Raw genomic sequence first — 27,706 nt, 5'->3', positions numbered from 1 at the left:
AGGCTTCAGTATGTGCAGTATGCGGGCTCAGTAGTTGCAGCTCACAGGCTCTAGAGCACAGGCTCAGTAGTTGTGGCACTCGGGCTTAGTTGCTCTGCGGCATGGAGGATTTTCCCGGACCAGGGATCGAATCCGTGACCCCTGCATTGGCAGGAGGATTCTCAACCACTGCGCCACCAAGGAAATCCCTACAGTCATTTAATTATCCCTTTCAGAAACCCGAAGCTCCAATTTAGTAATTAAAAATAAATCTAACAACAAAAATTGTCTTATTTTATGATCAAAAGCTACAGCTATCTCCAGATTTAGCTAGTAAAGGACTCTCAAATATATTCTATGCACAACTTATAATTGTGAATTATATTTATTTATATGTGTATAAACACCCTCCCATTTAGTGAACTCTAAACTCATTGACATATTTATAACCACGGTACTACCCAGAATATTTGAAATGCCGTATATAACATATAACTATAATTTAGCATGTTAAGCTAATATGCTATATTTCACATATGATAATATCATAAAATATTTACATACCTCAGTCTATTTCTAATGTGTCTCCAGATAAGCTTAAATAAATACATGAAGAAAACTATTTATGAAATACACATTTTAACATTTTTTCTCAAAGTTGTACAAATCGTGATCATTTCCCTGATGATTAAATGAATGCTTTAAGATTCAAAATAGGTAGCCACGAGGGGAAAGTGGAAGAGAAAGAAGAAAGCAAGATGTATACCTCTTACCTTACACCAGAATAAATTCTATATGGATCAGAGAGTTAAATGTAAAAATGAAACAACGAACAAAAAACTAGATGAAACCAGGGAGATTTTTCTCTTTTTTTGCTTAATATTGTAGAGTGGAAAGGCTAAGATTTAACATAAACTTAAAAAGTCACAAAATAAAAGGTTGATAAATTTAATTGTACAAAAATAACTACACTCTGCATAGCAAAAGCCACCATAAACAAAGTCATACAACAAACAACCAATTAAGAAAAAACATTCATATTAAAAAGTATTAAAAAATCCCTCGTGGCGCAGTGGTTAAGAATCTGCCTGCCAACGCAGGGGACACGGGTTCGAGCCCTGGTCCAGGAAGATCCCATATGCCGCAGAGCAACTAAGCCTGTACACAACTACTGAGCCTGCGCTCTGGAGCCCATGCGCCACAACTACTGAGCTCGCGTGCCACAACTACTGAAGCTCGCGCGCCTAGAGCCTGTACTCTGCAACATGAGAAGCCCACGCACTGCAACAAAGAGTAGCCCCCGCTCACCGCAACTAGAGAAAGCCGGCGTGCAGCAACAAAGACCCAATGCAGCCAAAAATAAATTAATTAATTTAAAAAAATAAAAGGTTAACTTCCCTGATATAAAGTACATACAAATGAATAGGAAAGAAATCAACAACCAAATAGAAAAATGGAAAGGGTAAACTGTTCACAGAAAAGAACATGGAAGGAGATTTTAAAAATATGAAAAGATACTCAACTTGACCCATAATAAAAGAAATACAAATTCAAACTATCCTGAGATACCGTATTTACCTATCAGGCTGGCAAAACTTAAAAATCTGAGCGAACTTTAAAGAAAAGCATGGGAAGTGATAATTGCTCACACGTTGGGTACATGATGCACAGAGGAAATTTAACAACGTTCTTTAAAATTACATATGCACATATCCTTTAACCCACCAATCCCACTTTTAGGAACTGATCCTACAAGTATGTATACACACACACACACACACACACACACACACACACTTGAAATATATACAGGTTTATTCATCATAGCATTTTTTATTATAGCAAAAGATTCGAATGGGGATGCTCTGAAAGGGCCTACATACTGGAGTTTAAAAAAATATATGGAACAGCGGGTACAATGTGTTACCATTTCTATAAAGGGTGAATACTTGTATTAATATTTGCTTGTATATGCTAAACTCTCTCTGGAGGGATATGCAACCAATTGATAACACCATTGGCCTCTGAGGAATGGTGGGGGGCAGGCAGAAAAACTGAAGGACACAGGTGGGAGAGGGGTTTTTTGCTGTAAATAATTTTGTTCCTTTTAAATATTAAGCCATGTACTATGTTACCTATTCAAAAGCAAATAAATAAAATTTAAATATTTTTGAAGGCAAAAAGATTAAAAAAAAGATGCTCAGTCATAACAATACATACACATGTGACCAAATAGGACATTAGAGATTATGGTTTATAGACTGAAAAGCAGAAGGAATCTATTTCCCTTGTAAATGCATTGTACTCTATCAATGCTTGGTTTGGTTTTATTAGTCATCACACTCATTTATTTTCATTTGAATATTTTACAAAATTTATTTGAATATTTAACTAATACTGAGAGATGTTCACTTTTTCTAAGCAGGTAGATTCTATTTTTTTATATACCATATATTTCTCTTTATTTTTATGCCGTTATTTTAAGAAAAATAACAGAATGCTCAGTGTAACAAATGCTGAAGATTTAAGCTCAGAGAGATGCGCTTCATGTGCCAAATGTATAAAGTGCAAACTGGCATGCTGATAATACCAATAACAACTAAATACTCCGTATTTCTAGAAGAGGAAACAGGCTAAAATTAAGGTGTACAAACCTAGAAATGGGATGTGAATCCTTGTGCAAACCAAACGGGTATAATACTGTGAATAATCCTAGAAAAGTGTATCTTTAAAGCTGAAAACAACCTGCACTACAAAGAAGTTGTATCTTTAACTCAACTACCTATAGTGACCTCTGATATCGCTAAATGACGTTTCTGCCAATTATTTTATTTTAAAAAATAATGTTAAAGTAATCATTCCTTCTATGGGCTAATTAAACAATTTCATGCTTTATTAAACAATATCAAATCATCAAATATCATGCCATCTGAAGCTATCCCTTTTTTTTTCTTTGTTTTTTTCAGTTGGGAATTAAAGAGCCAAGTTTCGCCACAATTTCCTTTAAGTCCAAGTAAAATCATCCTAGAAGTAGTCAGGTGGGGAGAAAGGCACAGTTCTGAATTCACTCAAAAGCCAAAGCAGATTAATTAGTATTCTCATAAAAAGCATATAATCATTGGGTAAAACCTATGTAAACTTATTAAGGTCCATTTTAATTACTCCAAATGGGCAACCAGGCATTTTGAGCATTACATCTCGTTTACGTTTCTGACTCTTCCAAGACTTTTAAAATAACGTTTATTCTAATAATACAGAATGCTGGTGATATGGCCAACTCTTCTAACTTGCCAAATTATCTAAATCCCAACATCTGCAGTCAGGCTGTTTCTCAAGATTTCTGTTCTCCTGCCAACTTAAGAGAGGCCCTGAGAACTTCTTAGCGTGCACACTGAGGCCGGGCTGCAGATCTGCGCCGAATGGAGGTCTACACAGGTCTGTCCCACAGGTGAGACTTACACGGTCCCACAGGACAACCACCTTCACTTCCAGGGTCACCACCCATTGGGGGCGTTGTCTTTACAACTACGCTCGATTCCATCTGCCTCACTCAGAAATCAAACTTTCCCAGGGACCTCGCGACAGCGTCCAGGACAAGACTTCCACCCAGCCCGGCAGCGCTCACCCACGGAAGGTCCGGAGTCCGGGCGGGGCGGCGCCAGGTCCATTGCCCTGTCCACCTGGACTGCGGGGCGCCAAGCCCCCGCCCGGCCCGCAGCTCCGGGGACAGAGGGGCGCCCGCCTGGGCCCCGTGGAATCGCGCCGAGTCAGAGCGCGCGTGGGATACGGGGGCCAGCCCGGGAGAAGGGAGGGGCTGGGGTCGCCGGGGAAGGGCCGGGATGGGGGACAACCCCGAAAACCGAATTGAGGAAGAGGGTGCGATCCAATCCCGAAGGCCAGGAGCTGGGAGACCCCGGGATGAGGGGCGGGAAAGGGATCCGTCGAGGCCCGGGGGCGGCGGTGGGCAGGGTCCCCAGGGTCTCCGGGCCGACGCGGAGCCCTGGCCAGAAGAGGGAGGAGAAGTCGCCGGGGCCGACCCAGCGGGACGCTCTGAGGCAAAGCCGAGCAGAGGAGGACTCCGCGGCTCGCGGGAGGGCAGCTCCGGGAGTCCGGGGCGCCCACGGGCCGCGGGACTCACCGCGCTGGCGGCGGCGGCGCCGCCGGACGACGCGGGGCCGGATGCATCCTGCCTCCTCAGGCGGGACTTGAGGCTCTTCATGGCCAAGTCGTGGCAGTCCCTCTCCCGCTGAGCGCGGCGTGTCTGATCCGCGCGCGAACCTTAGAGTCTGAGGACTGCAAGCGCGCAGAGGAGGCGACAGCGCTGGCAGTCCGGGCCCCACCTGCCTGCCACCTGGGGGCCCCCGGCGTCTGTCGGCCCCTGGCGGCGGTCGGCCCAGGGCCTGCGGCGCGGCTCCCCTCCCACAGCCAATCCGCCTGCGACCGTGGCGGGGATGGGGCCGGCCCCGACCAATAGGAATCCTGGAAGGGGGAGGGACTTCCCTTTCAAACTTAATAACACCCTTCCTCTCCCTGCTGGAGAAAAAGTTTGGAACTTCTGATGGGGGAGTGGCAGAGGTGGGTGTCCAGCGGTCTGGAGAGACGCAAGAGGCAGGCTCCAGACCATCGGCGCCCGCCTACCTGGGTGATGGAGCCTCAGGTCTAGAGAGAGCATGGGGTCCAGCCTACACCAGCTCTCATCTTCCCGGACTCCCTTCCTCTTCCCACCCACGTGCTCTTTCCCAAGTAGAGTTCCCTTCCTTCCGTCTGATCCCAGAAAGCACTCCTGGTCACCCGCAGACACAACGGCTTTCAAGAGCAACTTCCCTTACATCTGAGGATGTTTTACTACACAGATCCCAGTATCTGGGAACAACCACGCACATCAGAAACTACAGAAAAAAAAACCGCTTCTAAAGAATAACGTGCTGGTTGTACAGAAACACAAATAGTTAAGAACAGACTTTGAAAGATGTTATAGAAAAATCAAAGCACATGTCCGGTGCTCAATAATTATTTGTGGAGTCCATAAACCACTGCTTTGGAGGGAAAGAGATGGAAAATGGAGGGGGACAGCTTTAATTAAAAAATGGCCAAAGTGATATAAAAAGCTGTAAAAGAAAAAAATATTGTCCTTTCTTCAAAAAATTTTTTTGTTTCCTGTAGAAACACATTGCTGGTAAAAGCATACAGTGAAATTAATTCATCCTACCCAGAAATCTGGATTATTGAGAATTATTTAAGGGAAGGATGGGTAAACAGGCAAGTGAGCAACACCCAATAATTTGTTGTTACAGTGACATCTTCAAAAGTCTTCCTTGGAGTCAGTTTTTCCCAGCAAAATGTTTATTCTAGCATTCACCAATTTGAAAAGACAAACAATCCACTTTTCCGACTAGCAAAGTACTCTTTTTGTCTGAAAGGTCAGTTGCTTCTTTGAGTTTCCTTAGAATAACTCAAGGTTTTATTCAAATAGTGTAAGAAAGTTTTTAGAACTCTTTTAGAGAGACAGTATTTAAAGACTGTGTTAACCCTTAACAAAATAGTAAGTAACAATGAACTACTTGAGAAAATTAATAAATTTTCTCTTGATTAGTTCTAGGGAAGGAAATTTTCTTTGACTCCTCCTCCTTCCTCAAGATCCACAGCCATTCAGTTTTGTTGGCTCTTCATAGTATCTGTAGATGGCTAGTTCCTCTGTCCTCAGCTGCTACTGCAGATCCAAAATTATCTCATACCTGGATATTATAGAAACTTTCCAACCGGTCACCTGATATCTAGTCTCACCTCTCCTGTCACCAATAAACTACCAACCATCATCAAAAAATCTTACAAAATATTCCTCCCTTGCTCAAAAACCTTCAGCAGCTAATGAATAAAATTTACCTCCTTTACTTGGCATTTAAGGCTCAACAACATGAACCCAACCCTGTTCTCCAGCTGACACTCCAAGCAAATAATTCTTCAGCCCATTCCTCAAACATGGGTCTTGCCTTTTAATTTCCATGCCTTTATGCATGTTGATCCCTCCTCCAGTAATTTTCTTTCTGTCTACATTCATCTAACAAAATCCTACTCCCCCCCAAGAATGGTGGAAGAGAGCACAAAGGGAGCTTCTAGAGTATTGCACTATTCTATCTGATTATATAACTAGTGTGCTGGTTACATAACTAATGTGTTCAGTTTGTGAAAATTCAGTTAGCCTATAGTCTTTATGATATGTACACTTTTTGGGGGGGGCGGTTCACGGGCCTCTCACTGTTGTGGCCTCTCCCGTTGCGGAGCACAGGCTCTGGAAGCGCAGGCTCAGCGGCCATGGCTCACGGGCCCAGCCACTCCATGGCATGTGGGATCTTCCCGGACCGGGGCACGAACCTGTGTCCCCTGCATCCGCAGGCGGACTCTCAACCACTGCACCACCAGGGAAGCCCTGATATGTACACTTTTGTGTGTGTTATACTTTAATAAAAAATTTTTTTAAATCATACATCCATTCCAAGTGCCCACCTCTCTAGTAGAGCCTTCTCTGATCACTCAGCTGAAAGTGATCTCTCCATCCTCAGAATGATTACCTTGAACCTCTCAGATAATACTAATACATATGTTCTGGACAAGCATTATTTCACTGCTAGACTTCAAACTTCTTAAAACTAGGGAATAAGTGATATATGTTTGAATTCCCTAGAGTGCTTAGCATGTACTAGGTGCTCAATAAATATTTCTGAATAGATTGATGCATTCTTCTTGGTTATTAGCGTAAATTATAGTTTGTTGTGTGTATTCATGTAACACAGGGTTGGTACTTTCCCTGTGGTGAATACTGGGTATCTCCTGTAGCATCTAAGTTCTCATAGTCCTGGCCTCTTTTCAGTTGTTACTGGATAAAGCAAAGGAAGCAGACAGAGCCACAGTACAGCTTGCATCAGTTTCCAAAAATGTTTGGGCAAGTTATTTTTATGAACTGTCTGCACAATGTCCCCATGGTGTCTTGTGTTCAGTGGCCTTTGTGGATTTTTCCAGGCTAGAAACTTGATAGCTGATGTCTGCTTATTCCCATTTGAGAGCTGCTAAGTAAATAACACTGGTTTGTATGCGCAGTACCTCTTTTTTATATTGATCTGGAAGCTCCCCACATGAAGTAAAGTCACTATTATTAGCATTCAGCCAGACAGGTTTTGTTTTTTAACTATTACCACTATTATTTATTTTTATCTTCCCTTCAGAGCAAAAGGCACTTATCAAATCTGGAAGGAATTTATTTGGTACCATGCTGAATCTATATGATTTTTTTTGTTAGTTTTGCTTCTTGTGTTTTATAAGATATGAAACCCGGAAGGGAAATGCATCTTTAAAAATTATTTTAATAGGTTACACATGCACAATGTAAAGATTCTCAAATAATACAGAAGGGGAAAAGTGAGTCTCCTCACCACCTCTATTCTTTGTCCCTGGCTGTCAAGGAACTTGTGTTCTAGACTGGGGTACAAAGCTAACATACACCACTTAACTGGAGAGCAACTACTTACTGAGCTGTATGGTAGATAGCAGATGTGGGTGGTATTCAGGGAAGGAAAGATCAGGAAATTAGTCTGCATGAAGGGGGCGTACCCAAGGTTGGGAGGAGCTTCAGTGAGTGCACTGAGAAGGGACATCAAGATGACAAAGGATTCCCGCGGGGGCCAGCCATAGCAGATAAGAAAGCACCGTTGGGAGCTGCTCACTGATAATGATGTGATGATAATGTCAACAAGACGACAAAGACAAGATGAATTAGACACACAGAATCAAAAATTTACACTTAAAACGATCCCCTTTCAAGCAGGAAGATCTCCTTCAGACAATCTTCAGTTATGAATTTTATATCCAACGACTTCCCTCTTCATTTTCAGAACTTCCTGCCAGTCCTGGTAGCCCCAGGGAACCCAGCCAACAAAGTCAGTCAGTAATTCCATGGAGGATCCCAGAACATCAGTCATTCTCTGCCAGCCCAGATACCAAAGCAGATAGGTGGCAGAACCACATGTGGCCACGGGGTCCTGAGGAAAGACACCTCCACCTACAACTCATATGGCAGTCCCAGGAATGAAAGACCTGAGGCTGTTCTCACACCTTCTTCTGTTGCCACAGTCAAAACTAAAACACAATGCATAAGAGAGCTTTAAAAAAATAAATAGGTGATCTTTGGCACTAATTTTAAAACCATCTGTATTTCTAGTAAGCTCTCCAATGACTACATCCTGGAAAACTAGGGTGGAAGGAAGAAAAGTGGGAAGAAGAGATAGCTGCTTCCCTCTTACAGAAACTTCTTTAATCTCCCCCGCTGACGGTTGTTTTGTGCTCTGCTATAAGCAATCTTGAGCCTACCAATTACCTCCTGAAGACGGCTGCTTTCCATCTAACTCTCTGTCCTCCTTGGCATTTACAGACTGTCATTCACCTATGACACATCAAGTGTGTCATTAGCTTCAGTACTGAAAGAGGGAGAAGAAAAGCAGGGAGGGGCATGGTCAGGAACAAAACCAGATTTCCCTGACGTAATTGAGCTTACACCTAAAAGCTGCCGAGATACCCACAATTATTTCTCTGAATTCAGTTTTAATGTCAGAGAAGCCAACCCATTTCACTTCGTGAAAATTAACCTTTGTTATCAAGTCTTGATTACACAAAGTTCCAGAAATACCGTTGGCCTCACTTGAGACTGACGGCCCTCAGTGCTCATGGCAGAAGCTCTTGATTGCTCCTTTTATAACAGGCTACTCATCCTGGAACCCAGATAAACGCACAGCATTTGGTTCATGAATCAGTAACCATCTGACTTCCATAATGAACTTTCCTGGATTCCAGACCCTGGATTTTTCTTATCTTGGCCAGCACACCAGGATATGCACAAACAATGAGTCAAAAGACTTTCAAGCCTTCAGCACTGTCGAAGTGGAATAGCAAAGTTTCTTGCTTTTGAATTGAAAATATGGCAAATAAAGACAATCTCTACGGATTCTAAATGATAGTTTATGTGTCCTCCTTATAATTTTTCCCTTCCAAATCTCCAGGGGTCTTTTAAAATTCTGGCAAGGTATTATTAATACTTCTGAACGAATAATTACTAGTAAATTATGTGACTGGTATACCCTCAGTTACTCCATACCAATCTTTGCTACTCATCCTAGTGAAAAGACATTCCAGACAGAATAAGTCAAGGTAAATCTCACTTTCAAATATGCTTGGTAAATGCCCCAAACTTTATGATACATATTTAACAGTGATCTTACAGTAGCTTAAATTAAAATTACCATTGACTATAGTGGTTTAAGTTATGCTGAAAAGAAGGTCATAGGCAAAATATTGGATAAATAGATGTTCTAATAAAGTTATATGTAAACACAGCTTCTGTATATTATATTATTATATTTTACATCATACAAGATTATATTATATTATTATTTATAAGTACTATTTATACTGATATTATTACTTATAAGTACTATGGACTTTCATAAAATATCTTCACAAATTAATTAACCACAAATTAATAAATCTTTATGTAAGTCCTAATTTTCATATAAAAAAATTGAACCCACATTAGTGTGGGTAACCTTGTATTTCAACAGATTAATCTTAAAAATCAATGTCGGGCTTCCCTGGTGGCGCAGTGGTTGAGAGTCCGCCTGCCGATGCAGGGGACGCGGGTTCGTGCCCTGGTCCGGGAAGATCCCACATGCCGCGGAGCAGCTAGGCCCGTGAGCCATGGCCGCTGAGCCTGCGCGTCTGGAGCCTGTGCTCCGCAACAGGAGAGGCCACAACAGTGAGAGGCCCGCGTACCGCAAAAAAAAAAAAAAAAAAAAAAAAAAAAAAAAAAAAAAATCAATGTCATACAGGATTTCTGTATGTATGTATGTATGTATGCTTGGATTTGGTTAACAAAAGACTCAGACTTTTGCTTCCTGGATGAGAATAGCTTGCAAAAAATTTTCCTCTATGCACCTTCTTCAAAATTATTTGTACCAATGTTTAAATTATTATCAAAAATTAAAATTTAATTTTGCATCAAATTTCTCAGTAATACTTAATTACAATGATTATTTGAGAGAAAACTTTAAATTAAGGTACAATTCTTGTATACAGTGGCATTATTCCACACTGCATATAAGCCATGAGGGTTGTTTTAAAAGCATACTTTAACTATTCAAAGAGATTTGTCCACTATGATGTCCTCATGAATTAGCCATGTATATATTCTTTACACCATCAACATCGATTTAGTACAAGCATCAAAACATTCAATAATAATGGATTGATGTATGCTCTCCCTATTGCTATTTTATGAATGCTATTGCTACAAGCAAAATATATAAAATAACTAATCAATTAAAATACCAACACATTCTGGACTTCAAAAGAGTTACATTTTAATTTTGTCATACTAGGGAGAAGCATTACCTATTATGCTCCATAAATTTCAGAACCATCCCCAGATCTAAACAACAATTAAGAACAGTTCCTTTGAACAGTTCCCTTAGGAGGGTGTGGTTCATGAATTAGCCTAAGATCAAGGCATAGCATTTTAAGCCTAAACTAAAAGGCATCTTTCTTCCACTCCTGAGACAGGAAGAGAATAACAAACTCTCAAGATGCAGCAGCTCTTCGGCTCATAACTCTGAAGTGACACTTGTCAAGTCAACAAATACAAATAAGCCTGACAACCCAGAGGGCTGGGCTCTGATTAGCCAAGTAAGTCCTAATTAAAGTAACCTTAGGGAATCCACAAATATGAATCACAGCAAACCCCTAACAACAACAAAGCTCACACTACCACCTGAACCCTTATGGCCAGAAAGCTCCCATCCAATATCACATTGCTGCAAGTCAACACTAGATGTCAACCCTTTCAATGTTTTCATTTAAATCATACTTCTCTCCAAAAAAAAAACGGAGGTGACATAACAAATCTCACTACCATACTTCCCATAACAAAAGTAGGAAATAAACCAGAGGAAGGGACTGTTAGAACAACCACTATTGCTGTCCTGGGTTTGAAATTTGGCTTTCCACTTCCTAACAGCCAGGGCAAATCAAAAATGGAAACCATTAGTGACAGCTCTAATATGGGGAAAGGAAGAGGCACAGCAGGTTCTTCACAGAAGTTTTCCTGATGCTGCATTCTAGAACACATTTCTCATACGGGTGTGGCATTACATACAGGACAGTGAGCAGTGTAGCAGTCAATTTCTCACCTACATTTACCCTTGTAGTATTTAGAAATACCTTGTTCAGTGTCCAGAATGGTCACGCATTCACTCAGCAATTGTTGGTTAGTCACAGGTGATGTGTGAGGCAGTGCAGGGGAAACAAGGGAACAAGGTAGGTGAGGGGCTTTGCTGTCATGGAGCTTAATTCTCACAAGCATGGTGGAAGGGAGGAGAAAATGTAAACACACAAATAAGTGACCAAGATAAATTCAAATAGTGGTATGTGAGGAAAACAGAAAGAGTCACGTGTTAGAGAACAAGAGAGGAGAGGCTACTGTAGAATGGGTGGTCAAGGAAGGTCTCTTGGAGGAGTGACTTTGAACTCAAGTCTGGAGGACTGAAGGGAGCCTTCCAAGTGTCTATGTGGAGGCAGAATACTACAGGCAGAGGAAACAGCAAATGCACAGGCCCTAAGTGGAGGTCCAACTTAGCAAGTTGAAGGAGCACATTGAAGACCAGCGTTACTGCAGCGTAAGGGGGCAAGTATAGGAGCAAGATGAGTTTGGAGAGGCAGGCTGGGGCCACAGCCTTGTGGGTCAAAGTAAGGATTTTGGATTGTTTTCTAACAGGAAGCTAGTTAAGGTTCTAATAGGAAGTTAATTAAGCAGGGGATGTTGGGATCTTATTTATATACCCCAAAGATCTTTCTGTTTCTACAGAAAAAACTGATCATAAATGACCCAGAGGGAAAGCAGAAGGGTATGAAGAGGATTGGGTTATAGTCTAGGGATAGAACTGACTTGCTAGTAGATTGGATACAGAGAGGATAATACCTTAGACAGCTAGGTGGACCGTGGTGCCATTGACTGAGTGGGAATGACTACAGGAGCTGTGTTTCAAAGGGGAAGTTAAGGGTTTTATTTTGGTCATGCTGGTTTGAACTTCCCATTGGGCGTCCAAGTGGGGCTATATCAAGTAGACAGCCTAAACAGCAACAGTGAAACTCATTGGAGAGGTGGGGCTGGAGACACAGATTTGGGAATCAAGGGCAAAGAAATAGACTTTAAGGTCATGGGACCAGATGAGCTCTGTTATGGAAGAGGGCCAAAGGCCAAGACATGGATACTGCAACATTTAGAAAACAAGCAGAGGAGAAGGCAAGGAGGAGGAGACTAAGAAGGAATGGCTAGAGAGCAGGCAGAAAACCAGAGGGTGGTGATGCAGCAGCCAAGAGAGGATGGTTTTTCAAAGTTCAGCCTTGCCAAGTAGCGCTGAAAGTTGGAGAAGCATGAAGACAGATGAGAGACCATTGGGTTTGGCGTCATGGACGGTACTAATAGCCTTGACAAACAGTTTCCCTCAGTTTGGGCTAAAGTAGGTTAAAGACAGAATGGAAGGTAATGGGGTAGAGACTATAATCAATGTGGTGTGAAGGGGAGCAGAGAAATGGGGATAGTAGCTGGAGGGTGAAAAGAGGTCAGCAGAAGTCTTTTTAAGGTGGGAGCTACTAAAACATTTTTGTAAGCTGGGAGGAGAAGGATCCAGTAGAGGGGGAAGGACGGATGAAACAGAGAATGGGGATATTCGTACAGATTAAGTCCTTGAGAAGGTGAAAAAGGGGTCTGATTCCTCACATAGAAGCTTGAACCCATCATCTGTAGTAACAGGAAGGAAGGCAGAAAATACAGGTACAGATATGTATAGGTTGGTATATTTAGCAGAAGGAAAAAAAGAAGGTCTCAACTGGGTTGCTTCTCTTTTCTCATGAATCATGATCATCAGTTAAAGGAAAGATGGGCAGTGAAGAAACAGGGCTTTCGGAAGTTTCAGGAGAAAGGAGAAAGTATGAAATAGCCAATATCTTTCAGTCTTACAACTCCAAAATATCAACTTGATCTTCCTGATCTAAGAGATCCTCAATGCTATTCTGGGAGTATGAAGATAAATACTCAACTAATCTCTTTCTACCAGCAAAGGGATCCACTCAGACAGGGACCACCAATATCTAAACCACCAAGCAGCAAATATTGGTTAATTTGTGTTCCTGAGCTGTATAGGGATTGGTCAAAATATTTGTCCACCAAAATACCACATCTTACCTTATTGTGTGTATGTACCTCACAGCACAAAGTGCTGCTACTACTGTTACTACATGATAACTAAAATTTATTGAGATACTACCATGTACCAAGCACTGTGCCAAGTTCTTTACCTGTGTTATTTCTTTAATACTCCCAACAACGAAGCGAGCAGCATGTACTATTATTATCTCAGTTTTATAAGTGATGAATCTGAAGTTTACAAAGGCTAAATTATGTCAATATGAGAGACCATGAAGTTGTCCAGGAGATGGGAAGGACAGAGAGTCAGCAATTATTAATCATGCCACGTAATTACAAAAGTAGTTTGTAAATAAATGTAAAACCAAATCCTAATCAGTTATTCATGCTTGTTAATAATTTGCCCATAGAGAAAAAAAAATCTCTAAAACCAAAACTGAAATCAAAGACCTATACCTGTAGATGGATAGGATTCACTATAGAAAGTCACAATACTTCAGAAAGTCCAACACTGAAAAATGGGAATTTAGAAACCCCTGTTGACTCAGCAAAGTCTGTCAAAGAGACTGAAAGACTGAACAAGTGATGTAATGTTGGTGATTTAACAGCTGGCATTGTTTTTTGGTGGGGGGAATCCTGGTTGGCAGTGATTGCCAGTCTCCATGGTATAAATACTCCCACCTCGGAGTTCAAGCTAGCATGGAGTTCAACCAGCTCGTAAAAATCCCTTAAAATATACAAATCAGCTGTTATAGGTTAGCTCCAGCACATCACTGGAAAAAACTAGTAAGAGCCCTTCTGGCACCACCAGACCTCATGCTTCCTTGGGTACGTCTAGCAACGATAACTTTGAGATCTCAGAATTTCAATTGGTCTGACATTATAGGCCCTCTCCTATGGGCCAAATGAATGAATTAAAAAGAAAACTCTAGCCATGAAGAATACTGATTCTAATGTATTTTTGATATTATGGTTAGGAATGGGTGCAAGAGACCATCTTGTTCCAGTGTTTGTCTTTTGTTCATATTTTCTCTCTTTTTTCCAAAATATTGAAATAATGAAGTGAATAAGATATAATCACATATAGAGATTCAGAGTGGTCACTTCCTGTGTTTCAACATCTCTGTGTAATTCCAGGCCTATGCTCTTAAAGCAGTAGTTATACGGCTTCCTCAAGTAAGTGCTGAGAAGTTGGTGTTGACTTACTGGATAATGTGACTGAGTTTTCTGTATGAAAACAATTCACACAGAGAGATTTAGCTTAATATCACCTTAAACAAAGGATTCATTGACCTTCTAGTTTCAGTTTTAAGACTATGAATATTCACCAGAGTGGTGCATTTATAAAGTCATGGGTGATTGTTATGTGAACTTTCAAAAGTATGTCTTCCCAGTTTCATTCCTGGTTCATGTCAGAACAAGTATGGTTTACAGTCCAGGGCTGAAACAAGACTCTAGGGTGGAATCAAGTTTTCTTTCAGACATGTTCCCCAGATTTTTATTTTTTTGCCAATGTTCCTGATATTGTAGGAGCACTGCGTTCTCTTGTCCACTTTAAACAAAAATCTAGTCAACGCTGTCCAAAATTGAGATGCTAAATACATATTTCAAAAAACAATTGAAATAGCAAACAGCATCATTAAAAACAGGAAAAATTAAGCAACATGAGAGTTTGTGATTGAGAAAATTAATTAATTCAATACTACCTTTTTAAAAGTTTTTTTGATGTGGACTATTGTTTTTTTATAAATTTATTTATTTGGCTGCATTGGGTCTTCATTGCTGCGCGTGGACTTCCTCTAGCTGCGGGGAGCAGGGGCTACACTTGGTCACGGAGCGCGGGCTTTTCACTGCGGTGGCTTCTCTTTGCGGAGCTTGGGCTCTAGGTGCGTGGGCTTCAGTAGTTGTGGCTCACAGGCTTAGCTGCTCCGCGGCATGTGGGATCTTCCTGGACCAGGGCTCGAAACCGTGTCCCCTGCATTGGAGGTGGACTCTTAACCACGGCACCACCAGGGAAGTCCCTGATGTGGACCATTTTTAAAGTCTTTATTGAATTTGTTACAATATCACTTCTGTTTTATGTTTTGGTTTTTTGGCTGCGAGTCACGTGGGATCTTATCTCCCTGACCAGGGATCAAAACTGCACCCCTGCATTTGGAAGGTGAAGTCTTAACCACTGGACTGCCACGGAAGTCCCTTATTGAGTACCTTTCAAGTGTCAGGCATTGTTCAGACTCCTTGAGATTAATCATTGTTCCTGAGGGACAAAGAACCGAAAGTGAGAAGTGCCCACGTGGCTGGAACAGAATGAAAAAGGGCAAGAGATGGATATGAACTGAGAGATGTAAGGTGGAGTGGAAAGCTACATCATGTACTTCCCAGAAGGATATTATAAGGGCTCCAGACTCTTCTCTGAGGGACATGGGAAACCACATCGGGGCTTTGCAGTAATCCAAGTGAGAGGCAGTAGTGACCAGACCAGGGTAGTAGCAGTAGAGAAGTGATCAGATTCTGGATATACTTTGAAGATTAAGCTGATAAAAATTTCTGATGAATTGATAGGAAAGACGAGAGAGCCAATTAGGAATTGGAGCAACTAGAAGTTGTCATCACTGAGGTGAGGAAGGCTGTGGGTGGACCAGGTTGTGGCACAGGGACTAGAGTGAGGTGAAAGCCAGGAGGTGGATTTAAGAGATTTTGGAGAAAGAATTAATAGCCTTTGATGACTGACTTGGATGTAGTGGGTGGAAGAGTGGAAAGTTAATGATGACTTCCTGGTTTTTAACTTGCACACCTGGGTGAAATAATGTTACATTTTATTGAAAGGGCACAGCAGGAGCAGCAACAAGTTTGTGAGGTAAGACAGTTTGCTCAGCTTGGGATATGTTGAGCTGGAGTTGCCTATACTGCATCCTTATCTAGTAGCACGGAGGCTATTCGGGTCTGGAGCTAAAGATAAAATCTCAGATGTTGTCAGCAAATATAAATGGTAATCTGAGTCACAGGAATAGATAAGAAGGTCCAGGAAAGGTGTAGAGTAAGCCAAGCCTAGGACAGAGCCTAAGGAATGGCAGCTTTTAGAGGATGGATGGAGAAACCTAGGCCAGCAAACTCTAGGGTCATAGAGGCCAAATGTCAGTAAATATTAAGTGCAAGTGATATAGACAGAAGCCAATAGCCACTTTCCTTCTGACATCCTCACGCAGAGCACAGCTTGTCAAACACTCAGAACACTTCTGAGTCACACCTCTGCCCAATCTTCACTCAGGAGAGAGCAAATAAACCTGAGGGGCCGGACACAGCAAGGCTGTGTTTGCACCGTTGATCACAATTATTCGGGACATTTATTGGCTTTTATATCTTGGTGTTTCAATGAAACAAGGTGCAGAGAAGTTGATTATTATAGCAGTAAATCCTATATACTAGCAAATGCTCAACCCATTGATATGAGAACCATGGGTTTAGCTACATGATGGGGAAGGTCTGTATAATGATGTTTCCACAAAGAGCTCACATGCGATCCAGTGACTCTTAGAGGTCCTGCATGCTGATCTCCATGGCGTCTGTACTACACGCATGACATATCTGTTGGCAACCGAATGGCTCAGTTCAAAGCTGAGGCCAGCAAATTTGGGGCCGAGGGATAGTTAATCTGTTTCTCATCTATAGCCACATCTTGGACTATTCCCTTTGCACTTAATGTACAACTTCTGTCCATGGTTCAACATTCTTCTCAAATCTGGCTGCCATCACAAATCCTTCCTTCCTTGACCGTTTCAGCCTATGGGTCGTGTTCCTTCCTATGAACTTTTATCACAGTTTCTTTGTGCATCTGGTTCTTGATGATATCTGGTTTGAGATTAACTTTACTCTTGATCTTATTTCACCTCTGAGTTATTTGCTGTCATTAGGAAGAATATGGAAGGCCTTGACATCTTCTATTCATTCCCCTGGAAGCTCACATCCACCTCTGTCCTTGGCATAGGTAATAACTAATTACCCATTTTATATATATAATATAGACATATATCTAATCATATATAAACATGATTGTGTCATGTTTATAGTGTTAAGGTCAAAAGTCATCCTACTCAGGACCGGTTACAGTCTGAAGCAATTCGTTAATTATTGAGGAAGGCATAGAAAAATAAGCTAAGATCATGTCTAGGCCAGGTACAATACAACGGTTTCATTTATTTCTTACATTTTAATGTAAAATTCAACGAATCAAAGAATCGCACATTACATAATGATGATGCGCCAGTTATTGAGTTATTCCTTCTCATCTCCAAATCTACCCTTCATTGCCCAGCAAACCAGACCCTGTAAACATTTCTCTTTACCTGATGGCATGATGTTAAGCTTTGTCAGTAGAGGGTTCTGGAGGGACACTGCAAAAAAGCAGGAGAAAGGGACTTCCTTTCCTGGTTCGGATGTGCTTTTCTTCTTACTCTTGTGGCTTTCCTGTAGCAGAGGAAGAGGGGTGGGGTTGGTGGAGGCATACTCACCTCAAGCCAGTTTCCGTGGCACCCTACAGGCACTTCTGTGGAGTTCCACGAGCACCTTAGCTGACTTTCCAGTGAGACCAGCAGCACTCCCATGGGCAGCTCCTCAACAAGTTTTTCAAGTGCTGCCAGCCCCAGCCTGTAATACCTCAATGAATTCCTGTGCCATTCACTGGGTTACAGCTATAAGGCTTTATCTCAGCCTCGGGAGTGGGGACTCTCCAAATTTGTCCCTTCCTTGGGTAGTCTGCCTCAGCCCTGGAGTAGGTCCTAGGCCGCTCCCTGTATCTGCTGTTCCAGTATTCTTCAAAGTTTGCTCTACCCCTGAGTTGCTAGTTCTCTGTTATGAGTTAATCATTCTTTATATTAAACCTCCCCTGTTCCTAGTACCATGTGGTTTCTGTCTCCTACCCTGAATGACAAAGGTAGAAGGAGAGAGGATCATTTCATACAACTCCCTCACTTTATAGGTAAGGAGATTAGACCAGAGGGACCAGAAAAGTAAATGCCTTGCCCAAGTCACACAGCTAGTAAGCACTAGAATCAGAGGAAGTGACATCACCTAATAGTCCTTCAAGTAGTGATTTCACTCGACTAAACAGGCATAATGGATACAATGAGTGAGTGGATTAATGAATTAAGGCTCTGAGAACAAGGCTTTGTTGGGGTAGATCAGGAAAGAGAAAGTATAAAGGCCCAGGAGTCTTTGATAGTAATGAAGAAAGTTATCACTGAAACAAGAAAAGTACACAGTTAGGAGAGGCCAAGACCTCTTACCAAAGAATTCGCTAATTGCTTCACAATGGAACAGGCTAAACCAATAGCTTGACTTCAGGCCACAGATGGCCAGGGGGTTGGCCGCAGTTTCTTTCTTTTTTTTTTTTTTCCACATCTTTATTTGAGTATAAATGCTTTATAATGTTGTGTTAGTTTCTGCTGTACAAGAAAGTGAATCAGCTATACGTATACATATATCCCCATATCCCCTCCCTCTTGAGCCTCCCTCCCACCCTCCGTATCCCATCCCTCTAGGTCATCACAAAGCATGAGTTGATCTCCTTGTGTTATGCAGCAGCTTCCCACTAGCCATCCATTTTACATTTGGTAGTGTGTATATGTCCATGCCACTCTCTCACTTGGCCCCAGCTTCCCCTTCCCCCTCCCCGTCCCCTGTGCCCTCAAGTGGGTTCTCTGCCTGCGTCTCTATTCCTGCCCTGCCACTAGGTTCATCAGTACCACTTTTTAAAATTCCATATATACGCGTTAGCATATGGTATTTGTTTTTCTCTTTCTGGCTTACTTTACTCTGTATGACAGATTCTAGGTCCATCAACCTCACTACAAATAATTCAGTTTCATTCCTTTTTATGTGAGTAATATTCCATTGTATATATGTGCCACATCTTCTCTATCCATTCATCTGTCGATGGACATTTAGGCTGCTTCCATGTCCTGACTATTGTAAATAGTGCTGCAATGAACATTGTGGTGCATGTGTCTTTTTGAATTATGGTTTTCTCAAGGTATATGCTCAGTAGTGGGATTGCTGGGTCATATGGTAGTTCTATTTTCAGTTTTTTAAGGAACTTCCATACTGTTCTCCATAGTGGCTGTATCAATTTACATTCCCACCAACAGTGCAGGAGGGTTCCCTTTTCACGACACCCTCTCCAGCATTTATTGTTTCTAGATTTTTTGATGATGGCCATTCTGACTGGGGTGAGGTTATACCTCATTGTGGTTTTGATTTGTATTTCTCTAATGATTAGTGATGTTGAGCCCCTTTTCATGTATTTGTTGGCCATCTGTATGTGTTCTTTGGAGAAATGTCTATTTAGGTCTTCCGCCCATTTTTGGATTGTGTTGTTTGTTTTTTTGAGATTGAGCTGCATGAGCTGCTTGTATATTTTGGAGATTAATCCTTTGTCAGTTGCTTCGTTTGCAGATATTTTCTCCCATTCTGAGGGTTGTCTTTTCATCTTATTTATGGTTTCCTTTGCTGTGCAAAAGCTTTTAAGTCTCATTAGGTCCCATTTGTTTATTTTTGTTTTTATTTCCCTTACTCTAGGAGGTGGGTCAAAAAGGATCTTGCTGTGATTTATGTCATAGAGTGTTCTGCCTATGTTTTCCTCTAAGAGTTTTATAGTGTCTGGCATTACATGTAGGTCTTTAATCCATTTTGAGTTTATTTTTGTGTATGGTGTTAGGGTGTGTTCCAATTTCTTCATTTTACATGTACCTGTCCAGTTTTCCCAGCACCACTTATTGAAGAGGCTGTCTTTTCTCAATTGTATATTCTTGCCTCCTTTATCAAAGGTAAGGTGACCATATGTGTGTGGGTTTATCTCTGGGCTTTCTAACCTTTCCATTGATCTATATTTCTGTTTTTGTGCCAATACCATATTGTCCTGATTACTGTAGCTTTGTAATATAGTCTGAAGTCAGGGACCTTGATTCCTCCAGCTCCGTTTTTCTTTCTTAAGTTTGTTTTGGATATTTGGGATATTTTGTGTTACCATACAAATTGTAACGTTTCTTGTTCCAGTTCTGTGAAAAATGCTTTGTAATTTGATAGGGATTGCACTGAACCTGTAGATTGCTTTGGGTAGTATAGTCATTTTCACAATATTGATTCTTCCAATACAGGAGCATGGTATATATCTCCATTTGTTTATGTTATCTTTGATTTCTTTCATCAGTGTTTTATAGTTTTTTGAGTACAGGTCTTTTGTCTCCTTAGGTAGGTTTATTTCTAGGTATTTTATTCTTTTTGTTGTGGTGGTAAATGAGATTATTTCCTTAATTTTTCTTTCTGATCTTTCATTGTTAGTGTGTGTATAAGAATGCAAGAGATTTCTGTGCATTAGTTTTGTATCCTGCAACCTTACCAAATTCATTGATTAGTTCTAGTAGTTTTCTGGCGGCATCTTTAGAATTTTCTATGTATAGTTTCATGTCATTGTCAAACAGTGACAGTTTTACTTCTTCTTTTCCAATTTATATTCTTTTTATTTCTTTTTCTTCTCTGATTTATGTGGCTAGGACTTCCAATACTATGCTGAATAATAGTGGTGAGTGTGGACATCCTTGTCTTATTGCTGATCTTAAAGGAAGTGCGTTCAGTTTTTCACCATTGAGAATGATGTTTGTTGTGGGTTTGTCATATATGGCTTTTATTATTTGAGGTAGGTTCCCTCTATGGCCAATTTCTGGAGAGCTATTATAAATGGGTGTTGAATTTTGTCAAAAACTTTTTCTGCAACTCTTGAGATGATCATATGGGTTTTATTCTTTAATCTGTTAATATGGTGTATCACATTGATTGTTTTGCATATATTGAAGAATCCTTGCATCCCTGGGATAATCCCACTTGATCATGGTGTATGATCTTTTTAATGTGTTGTTGGATTCTGTTTGCTAGTATTTTGTTGAGGATTTTTGGGTCTATGTTCATCAGTGATATTGGTCTATAATTTTCTTTTTTTGTGATATCTTTGTCTGGTTTTGGTATCAGGGTGATGGTGGCCTCCAACACGCTTGGGAGTGTTCCTCCCTTTGCAATTTTTTGGAAGAATTTGAGAAGGATAGGTGTTAGCTGTTCTCCAAATGTTTGATAGAATTCACCTGTGAAGCCGTCTGGCCCTGGACTTTTGTTTGTTGGAAGATTTTAAATTACAGATTCAATTTCATTATCTGTGATTGGTCTGTTTATAATATCTAATTCTTTCTGGTTCAATCTTGGAAAGTTGCACTTTCCAAGAATTTGTCCATTTCTTCCAAGTTGTCCATTTTATTGGCATAGAGTTGCCTGTAGTAGTCTCTTATGATCTTTCTTATTTCTGTGGTTTCAGTTGTAATCTCTCCTTTTGCATTTATAATTTTATTTTATTTTTTAAATTTATTTTTATTTTTAATTTTATTTTATATTTTTTGTGGTACACGGGCCTCTCACTGCTGTGGCCTCTCCCATTGTGGAGACAGGCTCCAGACGTGCAGGCTCAGCGGCCATGGCTCATGGGCCTAGCCGCTCCATGGCATGTGGGATCTTCCTGGACCAGGGCACGAACCCATGTCCCCTGCATCGGCAGGCGGACTCTCAACCACTGCGCCACCAGGGAAGCCCCATTTCTAATTTTATTAATTTGCGTCCTCTCTCTTTTTTTCTTGATGAGTCTGGCTAAAGGTTTATCAATTTTGTTTATCTTCTCAAAGAACCAGCTTTTAGTTTATTGATCTTTGCTACTGTTTTCTTCATTTCTATTTCTTTTATTTCTGCTCTGATCTTTATGATTTCTTTCCTTCTACTAACTTTGGGTTTTCTTTGTTCTTCTTTTTCTAGTTGCTTTAGGTGTAAGGTTAGATTGTTTAGTTGAGATTTCTCTTGTTTCTTGAGGTGAGCTTGAATTGCTATGAACTTCCCTCCTAGAACTGCTTTTGCTGTGTCCCATAGGTTTTGGATCATTGTGTTTTCATTGTCATTTGTTTGTAGGTATATTTTTATTTCTTCTTTGATTTCTTCAGTGATCTCTTGGTTATTTAGCAATGCACTGTTTAGCCGCCATGTATTTGTGTTTTTTACATTTTTTTTCCTGTAATTGATTTCTAATCTCATAGCGTTGTGGTTGGAAAAGATGCTTGATGTGATTTTAATTTTCTTAAATTTTCAAGGCTTGATTTGTGACCCAAGATGTGACCTATTCTGGAGAACATTCTGTGTGCACTTGAGAAGAAAGTGTATCCTTCTGCTTTTGGGTGGCATGTCCTAAAAATATCTATTAAGTCTATCTGGTCTATTGTGTCATTTAAAGCTTGTGTTTCCTTATTTATTTTCTGTCTGGATGAACTGTCTATTGGTGTAGGTGCGATGTTAAAGTCCCCCACTATCATTGTGTTACTGGATGGTTGTTAGCATTTGCCTTATGTATTGAGGTGCTCCTCTGTTGGGTGCATAAATATTTATAATTGTTATGTTTTCTTCTTGGATTGATCCCTTGATCATTATGTAGTGTCCTTCCTTATCTCTTGTAACAGTCTTTATTTTAGAATCTATTTTATCTTATATGAGTATTGCTCCTCCAGCTTTCTTGTGATTTCCATTTGCATGGAATATCTTTTTGGATCCCCTCACTTTCAGTCTGTATGTGTCCCTAGGTCTGAAGTGGGTTTCTTGTAGACAGCATATATAAGGGTCCTGTTTTTGTATCCATTCAGCCAGTCTATATCCTTTGGTTGGAGCATTTAATCCATTTACCTTCAAGGTGATTATTGATATGTATGTTCCTATTATCATTTTCTTAATTGATTTGGGTTTGTTTTTGTGGGTCTTTTTCATCACTTGTGTTTCCCACTTAGAGAAGCTCCTTTAGCATTTGTTGTAAAGTTGGTTTGGTGGTGTGAGTTCTTGTAGCTTTTGCTTGTCTGTAAAGCTTTTGATTTCTCCATTGAATCTGAATGAGATCCTTCCTGGGTAGAGTAATCTTGGTTGTACGTTTTTCCCTTTCTTCACTTTAAATATGTCCTGCCACTCCCTTCTGGCTTGCAGAGTTTCTGCTGAAAGATCAGCTGTTAACCTTATGGAGATTCCCTTGTATGTTATGTTGCTTTTCCCTTGCTGCTTTTAATATTTTTCTTTGTATTTAATTTTTGATAGTTTGTTTAATATGTGTCTCGACATGTTTCTCTTTGGGTTTACCCTATATGGCACTCTCTGAGCTTCCTGGACTTGATTATTTCCTTTCCCATGTTAGGGAAGTTTTCGACTATAATCTCTTCAAATATTTTCTCAGATCCTTTCTTTTTCTCTTCTTCTTCTGAGATTGCTATAATTCGAATGTTGGTGCATTTAACATTGTCCCAGAAGTCTCTGAGACTGTCCTCAATTCTTTTCAGTGTTTTTTCTTAATTCTGCTCCCCAGCAGTTATTTCCACCATTTTATCTTCCAGTTCACTTATCTGTTATTCTGTTATTATCAGTTATTCCGCTATTGATTCCTTCTAGAGTATTTTTAATTTCATTATTGTGTTGTTCATCACTGTTTGTTTGCTCTTTAGTTCTTTGAGATCCTTGTTAAACATTTCTTGTATTTTCTTCACTCTGTTGCTGAGATTTTGGATCATCTTTACTATCATTATTCTGAATTCTTTTTCAGGTAGGTTGCCTATTTCATCTTCATTCATTTGGTCTTGCTCCTTCATCTGTAACATATTTTTTGTTGTTTCAATTTTTTTTTTTTTGATGGGTGGGGCTGTATTCCTGTCTTACTGGTTGCTTGGCCTGAGGCATCCAGCACTGGAGTTTACTGACAGTTGGGTGGAGCCAGGTCTTGGTGCTGAGATGAGGACCTCCAGGAGGCCTCACACAGATTAATATTCTCTGGGGTCTGAGGTTCTCTGTTAGTCCAGCAGTTTGGACTCGGGGCTCCCACCACAGGAGCTTGGGCCCAACCTCTGGCCTAGGAACCAAGATCCCAGAAGCCATGTGGTGTGGCAAAAAGAAAAGAAAAGAAACAAAGGAGCAGTACAATAACAGAATACAAAATGAAATTAAATTAAAATTAGAAAGATAAAAAATATATTAGGAAAAATAAAAATATAACTGAAACAACTGCAACAAGGTAAAACAAAACCACAACAGAATAAAGAGAAAAATAAAGGAGGGGGAGCAAACCAAAAGGAGCAGAACAAGAACAAAGTGTAAAGAATAAAATAAAATTAGAAAAATAAAAGATTTATTAGAAAAAATAAAAATATAAATGTATCAACAACAAGGTAAAACAGAACCCCAACCTAAAAGAAAAAAAAACACAAAGTGCTGGGGCTATGGTGGGCGGAGTTTAGGCGGGGGTGGGGGGGTGGGGGTGGAACTTAGGCAGGGGTGGGGTTTAGGGTGGGGCGGGACCTAGGCAGGGCTGGGGTGGAGGGGTGTGGTGGGGTGATGTTTAAGTGTGGGGCGGGGCCTCTGCTTAGGACCTGCACCGAAGGGGAGAGGCAGCACATCCAAAGGGGGGTTTCCAGAGTGTGGAGTTCCGGAGTTTGGCGGTAGGGCTCTGGGTGAGGGTGTGTGGGTGGGGTTCAGGCCAGCGCAGTTGGAGGGAGGGGGTTTCCGAGTGTAGAGGTGGGGCCCTGGGTGGGGGTGTAGGGGCTGGGCTTGGGGTCTGCATGGCAGGAGGGAGGCTCTGAGGGCAGAGGATTAGGTCCGGGAGCCTGTTGGGACCTAAGTGGACAGGGAAAGCGCTGGCTGCGTTCCCTTCCGTTCCTCTGCCCACCTCCCCCAGGGTCTCCCACGAAGCCACTGGACCCCTATCCGTGGGTGTGTCCTGCTGGATGTAGGAATTCCTCCCCTCCCCCAGCTGCCCCTTAGGGGTGCCGGTCCTGTAGGTCTGGCATTTACTTTTGCTCCCCCTTCCCTCCCTCTCACTCCCTCAGGATCCAGGCGGCTGGAGGGGGGCCTCAGTGGGCAGAGGATCAGGCCTGGGATCTCAGCAGGCTCCCTGGGGGCCGAGGTGGGCAGGGAAAATGGTGGCCATGCTCCCTTTTGATCCTCTGCCCTCCCAATGGTCCCCCCCTTCCTCCTGTGGGCGTGGCATCCCTTCCCCTCCCCCAGCCTCCCCTCAGGGGCACCAGTCCTGTTCCGCCTCCACTTCTCCTCCCCCTTCACTTTCCCCCATGCCCCATGTCCTACCCGATTGCTGGGGGTTCCTCCCGTCCCCTTAGGTGTCCATGGTCCCCCAACAGTGCATGGTAGGTGCCCTAGTTGTGAGGAGACGCGAATTTCGTGTCCGCCTAGTCTGCCATCTTGACTCTGCCCCTGAAGGTAATTTCTTAAGGGCATTTGCCTTCCAGGTTCCTGAGCCTGGGGCATCCTTGGCCAAAAGTCATGTCTATGTATCCCAGTGCCCACCCACTGTCTTTTCAGATCACCCAGACTGTCTGAATAGTCACCCGATGGTGACAGCTTCCTGGAAGGGTCCCAACCTAATTGGTTTGTGGTATCCTAGAGAAGGCAGCTCTCTATTGTGGGTGAACCCTAATGGCACTGGAGAGGGGCCCTCCAGAACCAGCCCCATCTCCCACTGACACTCATGAGGTCCCCACAATCCACAAAGCAATGGTTTGGATTTTGTAATTAATAGTTTGTCTTTTATAAGATGGTTTTGGCATGGGGGGTGCCAATACACAGTCTCTTTGAAGCATTGGCGGGGGTCCAGGAGTTGCTTCTAGTTTTTAAGTAGGGCATGTTTGGATAGCAAGAAAAGGAAGGCCTGTCTAGCATTGTGATTAGAATAAGAAGGTGGTAGGAAGGGTTAGCCTCAGGGAAACTTATTTTATACAAGTTGTTTTGGCAAGTTCAGTAAAAGGGAGGGAATTCCAGGGGTAACAGGACAGAGTGGAAAGTACACTAGCCTTGAAGTCCAGCTCCCACATGCCAAGTCCCGGCTCTGCTACTAACTGGTTGTATGATCCTGGGCAAGTCACTTCACCATGGGAGCCTCAATACTCTCCACTATGAAAGGTTGAACAAAATGATTTCTGGACCCCAGCAACAACATTCTATGAGACTATGGGGTTCAGAGGCTCCTGGAAGGAAATAGGAAAGCCCCCCTCCTCTTCATCCACTGCTCCCTTCAAGAAGTTGACTACTGTGTGTTGCAGAGTGAATGTTATTCCTTAAAAGAATGAGGGTTTCGCTTGTATCTATCTAGGAACAAATGGCCCAAAATGCTTTTTGTGCCCATTCATTCATTAAATTATTCTCTGAGCACCTTCCAGGGCTGAGGAAAGCCGGCAAGTCCAAATCATCTTTCAGGTTCACACTCAAAGCTCTCCTCTACAATGCTTTCCTGCTCACTGGCACACTTTCCTTCTTTTCTGTAGTCATAGCATTTAGCATCTGTTCAACTCATTTCATAATTCATCCTATAACCCATAGAATTTACCAGTTAAATTGTTACTTTATGTATCTCAAGCCTTGCTCTCACAGCCTTATTTCATTAATTCATTAATCCATTTATGGAGACATTGGTCATGTCTCTATAACTAGACTGTGAGAGCTCAAGGGTAGGAACTGGATCTTATGCTTTGTATCTCCCACAGAGTCAAGTTCAGTGTCCTGTTCACCGTTAGTGCTCAATTAATGATCCTTAACTGATTGGTTCATTAGCACTGTGGATGTACAAAGGCATGAAAGAGGAAGCTCTTGTCCTCAAGAAGGATTCAGTCTAAATGAAGGATACAGTCCAACCTGAAGAGTTACATGACAATGCAAGCAATATCCCTTGGCCTGTGATTCATTGTAAATAAATGCAGTAGGCCAGTGATTCCCAAACTTTGTACCTTGAATCCCTTGTAATTTATGGGTTGAATTGAGCATCAAAAATCCATATAAGATGGGCTTCCCTGGTGGCGCAGTGGTTGAGAGTCCGCCTGCCGATGCAGGGGACATGGGTTCATGCCCCGGTCCGGGAAGATCCCACATGGCGCAGAGCGGCTAGGCCTGTGAGCCATGGACACTGAGCCTGCGCGTCCGGAGCCTGTGCTCCGCAACGGGAGAGGCCACAACAGTGAGAGGCCCGCGTACTGCAATAAAAAAAAAAAAAAATCCATATAAGATGACTCAGACACATCTCAGAAGGTGCATATATTTGCTGTTCAAATATATGTTATGATTGGCGAAATATATAGCTACTTAAAAGCCTGGGATTCTATGCTATCCTTTAGTCATCATGAATTTTTATAATAGGTTCTAAAAGAACAATTATTGTCATGTGGGTTATGAGAACATTTTGTTGAAGTTAAAAAAGAGAAATTATCATACCCAAATAGGGTTGTTCAAACCACTGGCATAGACAGCCAAAATTTAGAAAAGAAAATGAACATATTAGCCTAGGTGGGTCAAAGGATGTTTGTTTTTTTTTTTTTTTTCCTGAAAGAGATGGGATTTGAATTGATCCTTGAATAATGATTAAGTTTTTAACAGCAA

The 27,706-nt window shown here is 41.6% G+C and overlaps 1 protein-coding gene across 4 annotated transcripts in view; it reads right to left on the bottom strand.

Annotated features, from left to right (window-relative positions):
• UACA (uveal autoantigen with coiled-coil domains and ankyrin repeats) overlaps nt 1–27,254 on the bottom strand; it is a 109,763-nt gene extending 82,509 nt beyond the window's left edge. The window contains exons 1-2 of one of the 4 annotated variants that reach the window (XM_049706916.1): nt 27,061–27,254; nt 17,566–17,686 (exon numbers count right to left, since the gene is read on the bottom strand). Coding sequence is in view for 2 of the 4 variants with exons in the window: in XM_033439976.2 (XP_033295867.1) it covers nt 4,118–4,198 (81 nt within the window). In the remaining 2 variants the exon portion in view is untranslated. Of the gene's footprint in view, nt 1–4,117; nt 4,364–17,565; nt 17,732–27,060 lie in introns of those variants that run through there. The other 3 variants (XM_033439977.2, XM_033439976.2, XM_004276250.3) reach the window with 3 other exon arrangements.
• Nucleotides 27,255–27,706: the final 452 nt, after the last annotated feature.

The sequence above is a fragment of the Orcinus orca genome, chromosome 2 (genome assembly GCF_937001465.1).
Source record: "Orcinus orca chromosome 2, mOrcOrc1.1, whole genome shotgun sequence".
NCBI lineage: Eukaryota > Metazoa > Chordata > Mammalia > Artiodactyla > Delphinidae > Orcinus > Orcinus orca.
This window is presented reverse-complemented; position numbering and strand designations above follow the sequence as displayed.